The 19469-nt window shown below is 40.1% G+C and overlaps 1 protein-coding gene across 17 annotated transcripts in view; it reads right to left on the reverse strand.

Annotated features, from left to right (window-relative positions):
• Window positions 1-19469, reverse strand: part of TBC1D19 (TBC1 domain family member 19) — a 133885-nt gene that overhangs the window by 17300 nt on the left and 97116 nt on the right. For 10 of the 17 annotated variants that reach the window (XR_014066238.1, XR_014066228.1, XR_014066200.1 and 7 more), the window contains one exon: window positions 16893-16937. The exons of 2 other annotated variants lie outside the window; for them this stretch is intronic. Coding sequence is in view for 9 of the 15 variants with exons in the window: in XM_081531900.1 (XP_081388026.1) it covers window positions 16893-16937 (45 nt within the window). In the remaining 6 variants the exon portion in view is untranslated. Of the gene's footprint in view, window positions 1-16865; window positions 16938-19469 lie in introns of all 17 variants that reach the window. 5 more of the 17 variants (XR_014066215.1, XR_014066326.1, XM_081531740.1 and 2 more) reach the window with 1 other exon arrangement.

A 19469-nucleotide genomic window follows, 5' to 3' on the forward strand; every position in this document is an offset into this window, starting at 1 on the left:
TACCAAAAGTTACATCATAGGATGTGATTTGGAAAAAAATATTGGTAGGAATATAGTACAAATTCAGTGTAATCGTTGGCAAGAATTATACAAAAGAACACATCCGTTTAAAAGAAATACTTGAAGACTGACTTGGTGTGCTAAACATCTTGTCACATTCTAAGTGAAAAATTAGAACTTGGACAGCTTAGGTTCAAAACAGAAGTTCTGTAATATATACACCACCATATAGCTAACACAGTATTAGATCAGGCTGCAAACACAGAAGAAAAATGAGTTTACTATTTTGAAAAATAGTACGGAAATGCTTTATTCATCTGACATTTTCAGAGGCAAAAACATGGTATCGGCAGAGCCTTTAGAGGTCATCTAGAGTAAGTTCTAACAAATGTTTGTTCAGTCTCAGTTTAAAACACATTCAGCCATAGGGGACACATTAATTCCCATTGAAACCAGTTAAAATTTTGAACAGGTTTAATTTAGGGGGAGTTATTTCTCATACAGAGTCAAACTCTGGCTCCTAGTAATCCCCACTTAGTACTCCTAGTTCTGACCACAAAGGTCACATGGAACAAGCCTAACTTATCTTCTATGAAAACTTTCAGAAACATTGGAGGACACTGACTGTTCTTTCCCCCGCTCCCAACACCATCACCACCAGGTTGGGTTTTCTGTGTGTGTTTTTTTGTTTTTCTTGTTGTTGTTCTGAGACTTTATGAGTTCCTCTAACAGTTCCTCAGATGAAGTGGCCCTGAATAGTTTCTCTATTCTATTCTTCTCTAGACAAACTGTAGTTCACCACAGTCAAAGTGAAGTGACAAAAGCCTTCAAGCATTTTTCTTCCCTACACACCCTAGAGCTAAAGCATAGCACACTTGTGCAGTTGTTTCTGACATAAGTAAAGGGCTGTATTATTATATCTATTACATTTCCTCTTTGGTGAACCATTCCAATTTGAGACAATCCTGGATCCTCATCCTGTTATCTAATGTATTCCCTCTTCTTTCTGGGTGTGCATTGCTGGAAAGTTTGATAAATGCACTACCTATGTCCTCATCTAGACCATCAAAAAATGCTGAACAAGATAGAGGACAAGACTTGTCACTAGAGACCTCCTTCCACACTGACAGTAGTCCATTGATCAACACCCTAATGAGGTACATTAAGAGCACAGACCAGGTGTCAGACAGACTTGGTTGGGTTCATATAGCTCTATCATCTAAGAACATTGTGTGCCTTGTTTCTTAACTCCCCTAAAAACCTAAGATATGCAGATGACACCACCCTTATGGCAGAAAGTGAAGAAGAACTGAAGAGCCTCTTGATGAAAGTGAAAGTGGAGAATGAAAAAGCTGGCTTAAAGCTCAACATTCAGAAAACTAAGTTCATGGCATCCGGTCCCATCACTTCATGGCAGATAGATGGGGAAACAGTGCAAACAGTGGCTGACTTTCTTTTTCTGGGCTCCAGAATCACTGCAGATGGTGACTGCAGCCATGAAATTAAAAGATGCTTCCTCCTTGGAAGGAAAGTTATGACCAACCTAGATAGCATATTAAAAAGCAGAGACATTACTTTGCCAACAAAGGTCCATCTAGTCAAGGCTATGGTTTTTCCAGTGGTCATGTATGGATGTGAGTGTTGGAGTATAAAGAAAGCTGAATGCCGAAGAATTGATGCTTTTGAACTGTGGTGTTGGAGAAGACTCTTGAGAGTCCCTTGGACTGCAAGGAGATCCAACCAGTCCATCCTAAAGGAGATCAGTCCTGGGTGTTCATTGGAAGGACTGATGTTGAAGCTGAAACTCCAATACTTTGGCCACCTGATTCGAAGAGCTGACTCATTTGAAAACACCCTGATGCTGGGAAAGACTGAGGGCAGGAGGAGAAGGGGATGACAGAGGATGAGATGGCTGGATGGCATCTTCGACTCAATGGACATGGGTTTGGGTGGGCTCTGGGAGTTGGTGATGGACAGGGAGGCCTGGCGTGGTGCAGTTCATGGGGTCACAAAGAGTCAGACATGACTGAGCGACTGAACTGAACTGAACTGAATTCTCAATTTCCTCATCTTGTAAATCAGATAATACTAGAACTACATAAATGAGTAAATGAGAGATAATGACTACAGTTTGGGCTTCCCAGGTGGCTCAGTGGGTAAAGAATCCACCTGCAATGCAGGAGATACAGGAGATGAGGTTTCGATCCCCAGGTCAGAAAGATCCCCTGGAGAAGTGCATGGCAACCCACTCCAGTATTTTTGTCTGGAGAATTCCCATGAACAGAGGAGCCTGGTGGGCTACAGTCCATGGGGTCGCAAAGTGTCGGACATGACTGAAGCGACTGAGTACACGTGCATATACAACTATAGCTTAGCCATTCATAAATAAAGAGCTTAGACTCTTAATAAAAGGCAATTATTGATATTATTATTCACAAATTAACTCATATTTCTATGATGATTCTAGAAGTAATTTTATCAAAAAAGAGTATAAGGAAAACAAAATATTATTCTGAACTAATATGCCAGGCCAACCACCTTTAAAATTTTGTGCAGCATCACTCAAACTTCATAAGCTATAATTCTCAGGATCTACCTTTTCCCATTTTCCCCTTGTCTTCCAGAACACAACACAGATTCATGTTGTTCAACTCTGTCTGAACCCCACCATGTTTATCATTTTCCTTATTTACCTCTATGAAATTAGCTGTCCTGTTCTCTCAGAACTGTCCTACTCTTCAAGTGCTTCACATCCAACTACAGAATTCATTTCCCCCTACGCTGAGGCTGATGCCACTGAAATAAATTCTCTTGCTTGTCTGTTCTTTACCTCAAAGGTTTTGCACATGTTTCATCTTTTTTCTCATTTCTCTTTAGGGAGGTCTTCAGAGGGAGACATCTCCTTTCCCTTTTTCAGAGCTACCATCTTCACCTTTGTTCTTAATCCTGTTTCCTTCACTTTTTCTCACAGAAGTTAAGGTCAGATCTGTGGCTTGTCTATGTGTGGTCTGTGGGCTAAGAATGGATTTTACATTTTTGAAAGATTATTTTAGAGAACAATAAAGAGTATTCAGAAGTAGAGACTGTTTGTGGCCAGCAAAATTTTAAATATTTACTATTTGGCCTTTTACAGGAAAAGTTTGCCAACCTCTGCTTTGGAATCCTGTCCCACCGATTTTCCTCCCCCCTCTCTTATGTTCATCATTTAACAAATATGTACTGAGTTTCTACTATGTGCCTAACACTGCTCTGAGATTTGGAGCTTACTTTTTATCAAGGACAGGAAAGTCATGATGAAATAAGAGCACATGTCAGACAGTGATAAGAGCCATGAAGAGGAATAATGGAGGCAAAGGGGGTGGAGAGGACAAGGCCAGGGGAGGGAGGCGGTCTTAAGAGGCACTGAAGCTCTGGAGGTGAGAGTCACCAGGTAAGGGGTGACCTGGAGGCCCTGGGCTTCGTGTGGTGATTGTCATGAACTGGGATAAGTTTCCTGAGGTGGATGGCCCGAAGGCAGAGAGTGGTGGCATCGGCTCTCACTCCTACTAGTGGAAGAGCAGAGGAAAGGGGTGGCTAGGTCTTATGGAAGTACTCCTTTCTCCAGTCTCTATTTTCACTGCAACCTTTCAGCCAAAGACAGTATAAATGCCTTCACTAATAACAAGAAGATGAGGAGAAGGAGGACTTGTCCATTTTTTTCCTGGACCTTACATTCCTGTCGAACAAATGTCCAATCTCTCTCCTCTTGAAGTCAAGCTTAATTTTAAAAACACGATCTGAATTAACTTCCTTTACCTTCCTCATTATGTATCCCCAATTCCTTATAATCTGGCTTCCCCTCCTCTCACCCCAACTTCTGATTGCTAACGTCTCCTCTGTGTGTATGTGTCCTGGCCCCCAGCAACTGAAAGTCCCTTCTCTAAATTGAGCCTGCCAGGCCCCATGAAGATCAGGCTCCCTACCTCAGAAGCTTCCACTGCTCAGTTTTTGGTTTTGTTTTGTTGTCTTTCGGGCTAGTTCTCTCTTTGGCGCACTTCTTAAATATGGCTACTTTCCAAGACTCTGTCATACTTGTTTTCTCTTTCCTTCCACTAGCATTCTCCTTATTAACCCACAATTCAAACAGTAAAAACCCAGTTTCCTGCGCCTCCTTCTGGACTGCCTAGTTCTGTAAACAACTCCATGCCTCCCTAGGCTTCAAGAAAGAATGCCTTGCTTTCTAGTCCTCCCTCAGCCCTTATGTCTAAATGTGACTGTGTTCCTTTCTTGTCCCTTTACGATAAAGAAGGCTTAACTCTTCCGGATTCGGCCACTGTCTAGCACAGCTTCATTTTTCTTCCCTATGAGCACAATTCTGATCCTGCCAAACTGACTGCCACCCTTTCAGCCTATGGACCTTAGGAAAAGGGCTGTAAATGCTCCTCTACACTTGCAGCCACATCCCAGCCCCACCCCTTAGAGATCTTAAACAATACTCCTTCTAGAAGTATCTAGAAAGATCTCTCTGACAGACTCCTACTTTCCATCCACAATCATTCATTAATCAGTACTCTTGTATCAGCTGATTTGCCCTGACTGATTGAGGTGCCCCTTCTCCTCTGTGCGCCTAGACAACCCTGCACAATTCTGGCTCCACTTCCTACCTATGTATACTTAGGTTGCTTATTTCTCCTTTTTCCTTATCCAGTACTGTTCTTAGACCAAGGCAGGGGGACTTGGAGTAAGAGGCCTGTTATGGTCCTCCTCTGACTATACCCCTCACCCAGAATCCATGTCCCTCCTTTCAGACCACAACTCAGGTACCCACGACTCTGAAATCCCCAGCTCAAAAGCCCTTAGCCAGCTTCCAGGGTCTGCACAGCCTCTTCAGTGGAGCCACTCTTCTGATGGATGCTGTCCTCAGGATGGAGAGGTAAAGGGTGGTCATTTGTGGGGGATGTGAACAGAGCTTGGACCTGTCTGTCCAGGTATGGGGTAGAGCCATGGTAAGAAGTGGGTGGGAGATACCACAAGCTAGGGACTTCTGAGGAGTCTTAAGAATTCTGAATTTGAAACTCACCTCCCAGATTGTTATAAAGGTATATTTTTCAAGACAAGAAAACCAAGTAGAATTTACTTAGCAGTTTATTAGCTTGACTTACAACTTCTGAAAATCTAGACTTATAGTAGGTGGGCTTCCAACTGTACTGGGCTTCCCTGATAACTCAGTTGGTAAAGAATCCACCTACAATGCAGGAGACCTGGGTTCAATTCCTGGGTTATGAAGATCTGCTGGAGAAGGGATAGGCTACCCACTCCAGTATTCTTGGGCTTCCCTTGTGGCTACCCATTCCAGTATTCTGGCCTGGAGAATTCCATGGACTGTACAGCCCATGGGTCGCAGAGTCAGACACAACTGAGTGACTTTCACTTTCACTTTCCAATTGTACTCATTGGAGGGCCTGGACCCTTCAAGTTAGGAACAGACTTATCTGCAAGAGGAGGACAATATCAGTGAGGCTGTAAAGATTAAATAAGAGGATGTATGTTATATGCCTAGCACAACACTTGATGCAAAGTCAGAACTTAACGAATGATGTTTTTGTTCTCTTATATTATAATTACTTTTGTTTTTCTCTCTTCCAATGTAATAAATCACTTGAGTACAAAAACTATTCCTTATTTATCTCTATCCCCAGAGGCAAGCTTAATGCCCAAAATATAAAAGGTATTCATTCAGTGTTTGTGGAATGAATATATGAAGTCCTCGAGAATCTACCTCTACTGTTTTTCAACTGTTCACTTCCTTCTGACTGCCAGGACTGAGTTCAGGCTCTGATGAACTCTTACCTATAGTCTGTAAGAGCCTCCAAAGTGGTAACCCTTTCCCAAAACTCTTTGCTTTCCAACAAACTTTTGTAATGGTTCAGATTATCTTCTAAAATGTTGATGAGATCATGAAAAAGACCTCTACATCCATTGAGGATTTTCCCCTGACCATTCATCCACACACCAAATATTTGCTGAGTTTCTACTCACTCAATTAGCCAATGTTTAAAAACCTACTCTGTAGCCTCTGGAGAAATTAAACTGAATATAACATTTTTTCTATTTATGGAATTAACATTCTAGCCTTATAATATAGGTTAAGTGTCTACAGAGTGAAATTCAAAAACTTTGATCTGGTCTTCACCATTCATGATGGCAATCTGAGATTTATCTGCCTCTCCTTTGTCATCTTGATTCTGTACCTACTGTGGTACAGCCATGCTAGATTACCCATCATCAGAACACATCATGCATTTTCATACTTTGGTAGCTTTGAACTTAGTAATTCTGTACCATAAATTGCTTTAGTGTCCATCAAAACCTTGCTAAGAATAAGAATAATCTCAGAAAAACATACCACAATCTCTTAATCCTAATTAAATGCTGATTCTTCTGCAAAAATTCTTATGGCACTTTGTTCATATTTCCATCACTATAATTTCACTGTATTTTGTGTTATAATTAACTGTTTAACAGATTGCTCCAGAGGGCAGTAAATACATTTTATTCATCTTTTATGCATTTTATGGTGCCACAAACATGGTTAATAATGAATATACTTTTGCTGAATGCTGCTGCTGCTCCTAAGTCGCTCAGTCATGTCTGACTCTGTGCGACCCCACAGATGGCAGCCCACCAGGCTCCTCTGTCCACGGGATTCTCCAGGCAAGAATACTGGAGTGGGTTGCCATTTCTTTCTCCCTTGCTGAATGAGTGAAGGGTAGATGAATAAGTAAATGATGAATAGAGAAGGAGCAAGAAATTTATTGGTCTCTAGTTGGGAGATGAGGATTCCATTGTGGGCTTATCAAACTAGCTGGATAACTTTAGGAAAGTCATCAAACCTCATGAGCTTCAGTAATTGATTGTCATTAAAAGGGACTAATTGGAAGGCCTGATGTCATTGGAAGGACAGATGCTAAAGCTGAAGCTCTAATACTTAGGCCATGTGATGCAAAGAGCCACCTCATTGGAAAAGACCCTCATGCTGGGAAAGATTGAGGGCGGGAGGAGAAGAGGATGACAGAAGATGAGATGGTTGGATGCCATCACTGACTCCATGGACATGAGTTTGAGCAAGCTTTGGGAGATAGTGGAAGGACAGGGAAGCCTGGTGTGCTGCAGTCCATATGAGTCACAAAGAGTCAAGCCAGACTTAGCGACTATACAACAAAAAAAGGGACTAAGATTGTCTCCGAAATATCATCAGACTCTAGAATTCTACATTTAACAATTATGTCTAGGGAAAATACAGAAAAATTTGTGAGATCTGAAGAAAACTGAACATATAAGGATCGTACCAGGAGAATGGTAAAGATTCTTTACCAACTTAAAGGTCTTTTAAGGACTTCCCTGTAGCTCAGATGGTAAAAAAAATCTGCCTGCAATGCACAAGACCCAGATTCAATCCCTGGGTCAGGAATATCCTCTGGAGAAGGGAATGGCAATCCACTCCAGTATTCTTGCCTGGAGAAGCCCATGGACAGAGGAGACTGGCGGGCTATAATCTGTGGGGTTGAAAAGAGTCGGATACAACTAAGAGAGTAACACTACTACTACTACTAAAGGTCTTTTGCTTTCTAAAAACAAAAAATTGAAAACCAGATTAGATACACGCTGAAAGTCAATATTCTTATTGATACTATAGCCACCAGCTTTAGTTCAAGGGAACACTTAGGAGGGCTCAAAGACAATTTTTCTTCTTTAATCTCTCCCTCTGTTTATATCTTTGGTTAAGTCTCTTTTTTCTCTTGTGAACACCCATCTTTTTCTATCTTTCCTAAATGCAGCTTCATTTTATTTCCTTTACTGACTATAAACTTAACAAATAATTTTAAAAGTTCATCTTCGTCTAATCATGTTAACATGTGAAAGAAAAACTAAGCAAGAAAAATAAGTTCATAAATAGAAGGCATATTTTGATACCTTACAGAAATAGAAGTATGTATTATATCCTTCTAAAAACTAGATATCATACAGTATACTAACACATATATATGGAATTTAGAAAGATGGTAACGATAACCCTATATGCGAGACAGCAAAAGAGACACAGATGTATAGGACAGTCTTTTGGACTCTGCGGGAGAAGACGAGGGTGGGATGATTTGAGAGAATAGCATTGAAACATGTATATTATCATATATGAAACAGATCGCCAGTCCAGGTTCGATGCATGAGACAGGGAGCTCAGGGCTGGTGCACTGGGATGACCCAGAGGGATGGGATGGGGAGGGAGGTGGGAGGGGGTTCAGGATGGGGAACACATGTATACCCATGGCTGAGTCATGTCAATGTGTGGCAAAACCACTACAATATTGTAAAGTAATTAGCCTCCAATTAAAATAAATAAATTAAAAATATAAAAAAAATAAAAATAAAAACTAAATATCAAAGCCGGCTGCTATTATACAAAACCCCTATATTCTCACTGAAAAAACACTTTTTACTTCCCCTGTTCAGTACTGCAGAAACATTTGAGCAAGCAAGTTAAGGTAGAAAGAAATGAATATGTTACTATCATTATCTTTGTCTTCTACAGGTAATAATTAAAGATGTCCTAAGTGTAGGAATACCTTAATCAGGACAGAGCACTTTTCATTATGAAGCTTAGAGTGAATGAATTAGTCAACTGCCAAACAGAAAAAGGAATGCTGTTTAAGATGACTCATGATTAATCACACTTTTACCACATTTCCCCCAAGTTCTGAAATCTATAGCTGCTGTATAAACAGCTAGGTAATAACATATTTGAGGCAAGGGCCACAATTCATACTGTGTATTATCTTCAGCATCCAGCATACCGTCTTCTACAAGCGAGATTCTCAATATATGCTGTTAATGATGGGAATTTAAGCAATTATAATCATGGCTTATATATTATATTAAAGTATAAGATTCATTTATGAATAAACAATTAATATATAAGACAAGAGGCTCTCAATAACTCAGTGTTGAAATTACAAATGGCCCACAAAGTCATACAGACATGAATTTGGGTCTTGTGTGTCTCCAGGAAAGTTATTAACACTCTGAGTCTCTATTTTCATTTTTAAAAGTGAGGTTAAATAATACTACCTTCCCTGGGCTGTATAATACTAAAGCACCAACGAGTTAATGTATTCAAAGTGCATCACAGTATAGTATTTAGTATAAAGCCAGTGCTCACTAATTATAGTATATTGTATACTATAAAGGGAGAGTACCGCATTTGAGCATCAGCTTAAACCTAAGAAAATCTTTCTTTCATCAGTATTAAATAGAGGTTCACTTCTGCTTAATCAAGATTAACCTGGGCTTAAGATTCCAGAAAAGTGTACATAGACTGCTCTGTTGAAAAAGGACAAAGTCAGATTCCAACAAACAAAAGTAGGAGGCATAAGAAGCAATGAAATCATTAACACTCTAGGGCACATACCACCTAAAACATTTCTTTGATCTCAAAGCCTGTCATGTCCTTGGCCAATTTTTCAAAATCCTTTCCCTTGTCTCTCACCACTTCAGTGCTTCAGTGGTCAAGTGTCATCCACCTGGCCTTCATCCAAGAGTGTACTTCTAACCAGCATCAGGATGCTTGGGACACCATCTCTAATCTGGCCTCAGAGTTCTGCAAGTCTGCTATGAATGGTTATTTTAAGATCCTAGCCTACCTTTATCTAACTGAAGAAAGCCTAAATTATTAACTGCCTACTCCATTCAACAGAAATAACTTTATGAAGTAATGATTCAATGGGCCTTTGACATAGCCCAGAATGGTAAACATCATCAACAAAAATAAATCTTGAACCAGATGAGATATAAATAGTAAATATGACTCAGAAAATACCCCAAATTATTAACATGCTTTGTACTTACTAAATATTTTCCCATAATTTTCTCATTGTCTCTATTAATATTTAGCATTTATAGTTGTACCATAACACTAACATCCAATTCACTTTAACATCACTTCAGTTGAGAGCAAATTTTCACACTCTTTCATTTGGGATTACTTAGTACAGTTTATTTAATTCATTCACTGAAATAATCATTTCCTTTGTTTATTCTCATTCCACATGGAGCCTACAGGTCAGTAAGTGTAAGCACTAGGACAGTGGTCAAATTGTTTTCTACTATTTCTGCTATCTTTCTGAACTGGAATTTCAGAATATGATTTTGTTACTTTATTTTAGTAGTTAAAATTTCCCAAAACATCAGAACATAACCATATTTAAATATACATCTAGAAATCATATTTTAAACAACCAGTTTTTCCATTAATGTCCAAAATTACACGTGAAATTAATTTGGATTATGAGATGTTTTTAATTTATTTAATTTAGATAACAAAGTATATTGCTATTTATCAACCTGACAAGATTTAAAATGATATGTTTTTGTTATTTCTTCCAAGAATCTTTCCTGAGAAGACTCAGTTTTTGTTTCTGCCTGACTTCTGGGCTCTATGCAAGTAGGAAGTGAAAGCTAAGGAAGAGCTGTAAATGGCCTAAGCCTTGGCAGACCCTCTACACGGTCTAATCAGCAAAGGTTGGGAAAATTTTTTTTGGTTTGAGAAGGAAATCTCTGTCAAATTTCTAACTGGTCACTAAGCTAACAGAACAGAGACTTCATGGGGCACTCAATACCAAAAAAGATAACCTTTACAAAAGCAGTTCAGAAAAGGCATAAACGACTACATCCCACAAGAGCAACAAGTTCTGGGAGGGGAGAAAATCTGATTTTCAGAGTTACCACATTGTAATAGTCAAGATATCCAGTTATCAACAACAAAAAAATTATTATGCATGCAAACAAATAAGGAAATATAATCCATTCACAGGAAAACAATAAATTAATAGAAACTGCCCCTAAAGAAGCCCAGACATTGGACTTACTAGATAAAACTTAAGATTGACTGTCTCCCTACCTGACCTGGCCCCTGGCCCGTTTACCTCTCCTACCTCATCTTGTACCAATTTCTGTTTTGCTCACTGTCATCAGTCACAGTGAACATCTGCTGCTGTTCTTTAGATCATCGAGTATGCTCCTCTCAAGGCCTATAAAAATGCTGTGCGTTCCCCGTGGGGTGTGCTCTCCTTCTCCTCTGCGTGGCTCCCTCTGCGTATTCTGGGTTCTGTTCACATTCTACTTCCCCAGAGGCATTTCTCCTGACTCCCTTCTCTATAACAGCTGTACCCTCCCCACCTGCCTACCTCCTATCAATTTCTATTCCCTTTAATTGTTCACGCCATCACTCTCTGAAATTATTTTCAGTTATTTATTTACGTTAGCTACTTGTTCCCTTATGGCAGAAAGTGAAGAGGAACTAAAGAGCCTCTTAATGAAGGTGAAAGAGGAGAGTGAAAAACCTGGCTTAAAACTCAACATTCAAAAAACTAAGATCATGGCATCTGGTCCCTCACTTCATGGCAAATAGATGGGGAAACAGTGGCTCACTTTATTTTCTTGGGCCCCAAAATCACTGCAGATGGTGACTGTAGCCATGAAATTAAAAGACACTTGCTCCTTGGAAGAAAAGCTATGACCAACCTGGACAGCGTATTAAAAAGCAGAGACATTACTTTGCCAACAAAGGTCCGTCTAGTCAAAGCAATGGTTTTTCCAGTAGTCATGTATGGATGTGAGAGCTGGACCATAAAAAGAAGGCTGAACACTGAAGAATTGATGCTTTTGAACTGTGGTGTTGGAGAAGACTCTTGAGAGTCCCTTGGATAGCAAAAAGACCAAACCAATCAATCCTAAAGGAAATCAACCCTGAGTATTCATTGGAGGGACTGATGCTGAAGCTGAAGCTCCAATACTTTGGCCACCTGAAGCAAAGAGCCGACTCATTGGAAAAGATAGAAGACAGAAGGAGATGACAGAGGACAAGATGGTTGGATGGCATCACCAATTCAACGGACATGAGTTTGAGCAAACTCTGGGAGATGGTGAAGGACAGGGACGCCTGGCGTTCTGCAGTCCGTGGGGTCACAAAGAGTCGGACACAACTGAGTGACTGAACAACAACAACAACACTTGTTGTACTGGTTTATAGGCTGTCTCCCTCACTAGAACGTGAGGTCCTTGGTAGCAGGTACTTTATCTGTGCCCTTTACTGTGGCTCACCCACCTAGACGAGGGAGCCAGAACAGGGCCAAATAAGTATCATTAAATGAACAGGGACAAGTTACACATGTTGAACTAAAAACAAAAACAAGAAAGGCTTAAAAATTTCCCATGATGAGTCTCCTTCAGCTCAGAAATTTTTGCTCACTAGTTGTCTAATGAACCTACTAGAGAAAGTCTTTCCACCGTAATGTCCAGTGCCACAGGCGCCTGTTATTTATTTCCATCCTAGGAAAGGAGACCACAGGAGGGGAAGCGAGTGAGCAAACCTCTGCCCCCTGCCAGGTCAGGGATAGAGGGTGTGTCTGTGAGCTGCAGACAAAGCTCTCTAGGTGAGGCCTGTGACCATGAAAGCCAGGCCACTTTTGGTGGTGGTGGTGGCAGAGGTATCCTTGAGAGTTCAAAGTAACCCTGTCTTTGGCAGAGGATGAAAAACAGGGCGGGTAATATAAAAATGTGGCTTAATATTGTCTTAAGAGTAAACAGACAGTGACTGATTGCTCCATGTCTCTTTTTATCGGAAATTTCAGACTCAATCCTCAGAGAAGAGTCCTCTCTGATTCTGGTAAGTTTCTAAAACAACCCGAGAAAAGAAGTGATCCTTAAGTATTAAGTTTATGAACAGCTGTGGGTTTATTTCATTAAGCATTAAGCTATTTTTTTTTTTTTTCTGGATGAGACTGTTTCTAGAACCTATTACATACACTTACCTTTTCAGTCTCAGTTCCCTGGTGGCTCAGACGGTAAAAGAGTCGGCCTGCAATGCAGGAGAGCGGGTTCGATCCCTGATGCTGACCCTGATGCTGGGAAAGACCCTGATCCTGGGAAAGACTGAAGGCAGGAGGAGATGGGGACGACAGAGGATGAGATGGTCAGATGGCATCACCGACTCAATGGGCATAAGTTTGAGCAAGCTCTGGGGGATGGTGAAGGACAGGGAAGCCTGATGTGCTGCAGTCCATGGGGTCGCAAAAAGTCGGACACGACTGAGCGACTGAACAACAACCTTTTCAATGGGGCTTCCCTGGTGGCTCAGGTGGTAAAGAATCTGCCTGCATACAGGAGACCTGGGTTCGATCTCTGGGTCTCAAAGATCCTCTGGAGAAGGGAATGGCAATCCACCACAGTATTCTTGACTGGAGAATTCCATGGACAGAGGAGCCTGACTGGCTACAGTCCATGGGGTCGCAAAGAGTAGGACACAACTGAGTGACTAACACACACACCTTTTCAATATATAAACCCCTTAATTTTCTAAAAGATACTCAATGAATTCAGTAACATTTTTCTGAGGCAGTAGGACATGATGATTAAGAATATTGCTTCTGGCACTTCCCTGGTGGCTCAGTGGTAAAGAATCTGCCTGCCAATGCAGGAGAACAGAGTTCAATCCCTGAGCTGGGAAGATCCCACATGCTGCAGAGCAACTAAGCCCATACGCCACAGTTACTGAGCCCATGTGCTCTAACTACTGAAACACCTAGAGTCTGGGCTCTGCAACAAGAGAAGCCACTGCAATGGGAAGCCTACATATCGCAACTAGAGAGTAGCCCCCACTTGCCGCAACTAGAAAAAAAAAAAGCCCACACAGCAATGAAGACCCAACACAGCCAAAAATAATAAAAAAAAGAATATTGCTTCTGAAGTCAAAGAGCTTGTGTTCAAAGCCTGGCTTTGCCACTCACCAGTTGGGGAAGTTAACATTCTGTGCCTCAGCTCCTCTATCTGTAAGTAGGGATAATGCTAGCAGTTGCCTGAGAAGGTTCTTATGAAGATTAAATGAATTAATACACGTAATGTACTTAGTGCACTCCCTACTACATAGTTCTGCATGGAAAATGTTAGCTGATCCTGATGACTGCTATTACGATTGTTGCTATAACAATATTTTTTTTCTTGGTGCCTTAAGCTCACTATAAATGTCTCAAATTACTATATAATATGTTACAACCTAATGATACTTTTTTAAAGGGAAGAGGGTTATTGGCTTTTACATAAAATGGTCCCAGACTGGTTTGCAGGTGTGCTTTTATATTCTGTTTTATAGCTTTTCTATTTTCCTTTGTGAGGTCTCTGATTTTCATTTCTACTGTTGTTAGTCATTTTCCTATCTATATCAGCTTCTTTTCACTCTTCTTTTTTTTTTTTTTACAGGGGCATAAAAACCTATAAACCAAGTTTGTTAGGCATGTGTGTCAAATAAAAGCTAATATATGCTAAACTAAGTTGGAAAAGCTCTTCTATGAATGGAGGAAAGGAACTTGATTCCATGGACATCTCATTTGACCCTTCAGAGATAATTATTTTTTATTTCTTAATTCTTATATAACTGTAAATTAAGTTTCTGGGGAGACAGATGTAACAAAGTTTACACATACATGTTAAAATTAAAAAGCCTCTAATTTGGCTTTTTAAATACTCATTAAAGTCCTACTACAACGAGATCCTGGAGGAACAAAAATGAACGCCACAGTCCTGAACCTCACAAGGCCTGCAATGTAGAGAGGGTGATAAAGCATAAACAACCAATGCCAAGAAAATATAATAAGAGATAGCAAAGATTTTCACAGTGGGTACTATGAGAGTCTAGAATAAGAGCCCTTAACCTCACCTGGGGATCCAGGAAAAGTTTCCTGAAGAGGATCATGCCTGACCTGAACCTGGAGGACAGCCAGGTGAAGAAAGTTTGAGTGGGCTATTGCAAGCACAGGAACAGGAGAGGTAATGAGGAAGGAAGCAGCATACTGCTTCTGTAAGAGTATGTTTGTGTAAAGAATTACTAATTTGATATTTTGTGATTTTTAAAAAAGTAAAATGGGAAATTGAGAGAAATGAAGCTAGGAGTTAGATTGAATAGGGGCCAGAATCAAGAGGGCCCTTCTTATGCTTGCTGAGAGGCTTGGATATTGCTTACAAAGAAATGAGGAGCCATTAAGAAAACTTTAGAGAGAAAAATGACAAGTTTCAGATTTTCCTTTTAGACATATAACTCAGACAGCACTGCAAAAAACAAAACAAGGCTAGAAAAGCCTGGAGGAAGGGAAACCAGTTAGGTGTCTGCTGCTGCTGCTGCTGCTGCTAAATCACTTCAGTCGTGTTCGTGTCTACTGGTGTCTAAAGGCTGAATGAGGGCAAGGTAGTAGTTATGATGATGCCACGAGGGTCCCAGATGGGTTTTGAAGATAAAATTGGAATATCCTCATGATTTGTTGGAGGAAGAGGATCCAAGACTGAAAAGAATCATGATGACTACCAGATGTTAGGCCTTGAATGACTGGCAGGCACACTTAACTGAGAGAGAAATAGTTCAGTATTTGCGTTTTTGTTGTTGTTGTTCTGTTTTTTTTTTTAATTTAATTTTGCTTTTTTTTATAAATATGAAAATTAATTTACTTCAGCTTAAGATATGTTAAGTTTGAGTTAAATAATGTAGAAGTCAGAACTGAATTAACAAATAGAAGAGCAATTAACAAACAGAAGCAAGAGAGCAGATAAGAAGTCCTAGGAAAATCTGTGAAAAGAAGAGCTGCACAGGGGAAAAAAAAGAAGAGCAGAAGAACGAGGGTGGGGTGGGCCATTGGAACTCCAGTGCTCAAGGAGGGGCAGAGGAGGTTGGCCTGGGACAGAAGTGGGACAGCCACACTGAGAGGTACAAGGAGACAGCCGTGTACTTTCTCAGCACTGTCTGGGAGTTTCATGTGGGCTGGTCAATAAAGAAGCTAAGCACAGCTTTGTAAGTCGCATTTGTTGAGCATTCACTACACATCCAGCACTGTGCTGTTTCATAAAGTGTATCTCCTTTAATCTGTTACCCATGTGCTATAGATGATGAATCTGAAGTCTGGCGAAATGCGTAAGTTACCCAAGGTCATAGGGTGAGCTGAAAGAACTGGGATCTGAACCCAGGTCTACAGGATTACAAAGCCCATGTTAACTCTGCTGGAGTAAAAGAACTTCTTCAGGATGCCGCTTTATATTATCATAATAAGGACTGCTATATAGTGCTTTTCCAAGGAGCGTATCTTTAAAACTAAGAATTTCAAAAGGAAGTCATTATACATTTGATCACTTTAATCAAAATACACGTTTTTGGAGTTACATTTCTTGAAATATCTTTTATTTCATAAATACTACACTTGTCAAGAGGTTTCCCTCCTAGCTCAGTCGGTAAAGAATCTGCCTGCAATGCAGGAGGCCTGGGTTTGATTCTTGGGTAGGGAAGATCCTCTGGAGAAGGAAATGGCAACCCACTCCAGTTTTCTCACCTGGAGAATCCCATAGACAGAGGAGCCTGGCAGGCTACAGTCCATGGGATCTCAAGAGTTGAACACGACCTAGCGACTAAACCACCATCGCCACCACCACACTTGTCAAATCATGAGAACAACAAGGTATAACACACGGCAATCCACTCATTAGGGCACTACTTCAATAAAGCCACAAGGAAGGTATTGGACAGATGAGTTAGTGTCCTTCAGAGGAAAGCTAAGTGCCCTGGACTTAGAAACCTGAGTCTTCTTAGCTTGCTCACAAATGCTGTTACTGGTCTCAAGGGAAATCAGAAAGGATATGCACAGTTCAGCACAAACCTACCACAAATATGGAAAAATTTATTAGAATAGTTATTCTACAGAAGGTTTATTTTAGATGATAAATTATTGCTCACTTAAAGACAGAGAATAATCAAGTCACATTCCTATTATAAAAGTTGTAATTTTCCTATTTTTCACTAGAGGAAGCAATAACATTACTCTTACCATTTGGTGGATAAAAGACAGCATATTCTTCTAGTCCTAGTTTTCCTGTAAGAGAAAAAACACACAGAGTTCCAATATTGTTAAATAAAATAGAAAAAACTTTAAAAATTAACTAATTTTGTGACAATACTAATAATTAATAGAATTTTAAAAACTACTATAGTACAATCTCCTTTCATTTCAAGATAAGAAATTAGTCTGAAAATATGCCAGCCAATCTTTTGGTATCAGCAAATCCTTTCATCAACGAAGGTTAATAATGAAAACTTAAGTACAAGGTAAGTGATGCAAATAATTTAAAAAACAAATGTTTTCAAGCTCCTTAAGCACTTAAGAAGAGCACCATCTATTTGTAAGCACAGAATTGTTATATTAATTATAAGTAATTCTATTTTTGTCATTAAGTCTAAGCTTTGTAATACCTCATTAGTTTATCATTTTTATGGTATAGGCAGAAGAGTTTAAATTAAATATCTATCACTGGACAGTGGTCATATTTTCTGAGTCCTTAAACAATTAATATGGTCTGAAGTGTGAAAGTCACTTAGTCATGTCCAACTCTTTGTGACTCTATGGACCACAGTCCTCCAGGTTCCTCTGTCCATGGGATTCTCCAGGAAAGAATACTGGAGTGGGTTGCTATTCCCCTCTCTAGGGGATCTTCCTGACCCAGGGATCAAATCAGGTCTCCTGCACTGCAGGCAGATTCTTTACTGTCTGAGTCACAGAATAAATATTTGAAATCAAGATTGTCTCAGAAAATTAAAGTATATTCACCACAACTAAATGTTTAAAGGAGTTTAAAAATTGTTTTCCTCAAAACATTTAAAGGTCTGAGGTTTTTCCCACCTTCCACTGAAGTGTGAAAAAGTAGGTAATGTTTATCTCAACAGTTTTTCCAACACTGTTGAGTCTACTGAAAAGACATATGCATTTTTGCATTTGACTTGAAGGCAAGATTTTAATTAAAACAATTTTTGTATTTCTTGTTGGGAATGGTGGCAGAGAAAAAATGGAGAACTAGACGAGCAGTTTAGGTTAAGGTGGAGACAGGGATTGATTTTGTGAGGAAGAAGAAAATGAAAAGATAGATAGATGGTAGGTTGACAGGTATCTAGAGAGACGGATGATAGAGAATACCTGCTGAGTACTCAATACTGGGCTAGGTGCCAAGAGGCAAACAGAGTAGGTGTAAAATATGGTCCTTGAACCACAGGGTGTATAATCCAGACTAAAACAGGGAACATTAAGATATGTTTGCTAAATGTTCTGGCACAGGCTTTAAGTGTTTTAGAGGTTTAGAGGAGAGGGAAATTGATGAGAGATTAGTGGACTTGGTGAGTAAGAGATAATAGAGAATGTATAATTGGTCTCTGCCTCTGGTTGCTGGCACAGAGCTCCTGAAATCCTTATTACCTAGGTTTGATAAGAGCATTAGGAGCATCTCTTATGCTAGTATTTGTCTTTGATACTGTCGCTGATACAAGGCTTCTGAAACCCTTGTCAATTCCTAAATGAAACTAGCATTAAGAGTGTCTTTTGTTCTATTGGGGTGACCTGAGTGAGCTCCTGAATGGGGGCTTGTCACCAGAAAGACCAAGCTATGATCAGAAGCTAGGAATTTTCAGCCTCACCCTCTCATTCTCTAGAAGGACTGGAATGGTATTTAATAATTGATTATGCCTATGTGGGCTTCCCTGGTGGCTCAGATGGTAAAGAATCCACCTGCAATGTGGGAGACCTGGGTTTGATCCCTGGTTGGGAAGATCTCCTAGAGAAGGGAATGGCTACCCACTCCAGTATTCTTTTTTTTTTTAATAAGTTTATTTATTTTAGTTGGGGGCTAATTACTTTACAATATTGTAGTGGTTTTTGCCATATATTGACATGAATCAGCCATGGGTTTACATGTGTTCTCCATCCTGAACCCCCCTCCCACCTCCCTCCCCATCCCATCTCTCTGGGTCATCCCATTGCCCCAGCCCTGAGCGTTTGTCTCATGCATCGAACCTGGAACGGTGTTCTGTTTCACATATGATAATATACATGTTTCAATGCTATTCTCTCAGAACGTCCCACCCTCACCTTCTCCCTCAGAGTCCATAAGACTGTTCTATGCATCTGTGTCTCTTATTCTGTCTCGCATATAGGGTTATCGTTACCATCTTTCAAATTCCATATATATGCATTAGTATACTATATTGGTGTTTTTCTTTCTGGCTTACTTCACTCTGTATAATGGGCTCCAGTTTCATCCATCTCAATAGAACCGATTCAAATGTATTCTTTTTAATGGCTGAGTAATATTCCATTGTGTATATGTACCACAGCTTCCTTATCCATTCGTCTGCTGATGGACATCTAGGTTGCTTCCATGTCCTGGCTATTGTAAACAGTGCTGCGATGAACATTGGGGTACAAGTGTCTCTTTCAATTCTGGTTTCCTCGGTGTATATGCCCAGCAGTGGGATTGCTGGGTTGTATGGCAGTTCTATTCCCAGTTTTTTAAGGAATCTCCACACTGTTCTCCATAGTGGCTGTACTAGTTTGCATTCCCACCAACAGTGTAAGAGGGTT

The sequence above is a fragment of the Giraffa tippelskirchi genome, chromosome 1 (genome assembly GCF_054371585.1).
Source record: "Giraffa tippelskirchi isolate mGirTip1 chromosome 1, T2T-mGirTip1v1.2.pri, whole genome shotgun sequence".
NCBI lineage: Eukaryota > Metazoa > Chordata > Mammalia > Artiodactyla > Giraffidae > Giraffa > Giraffa tippelskirchi.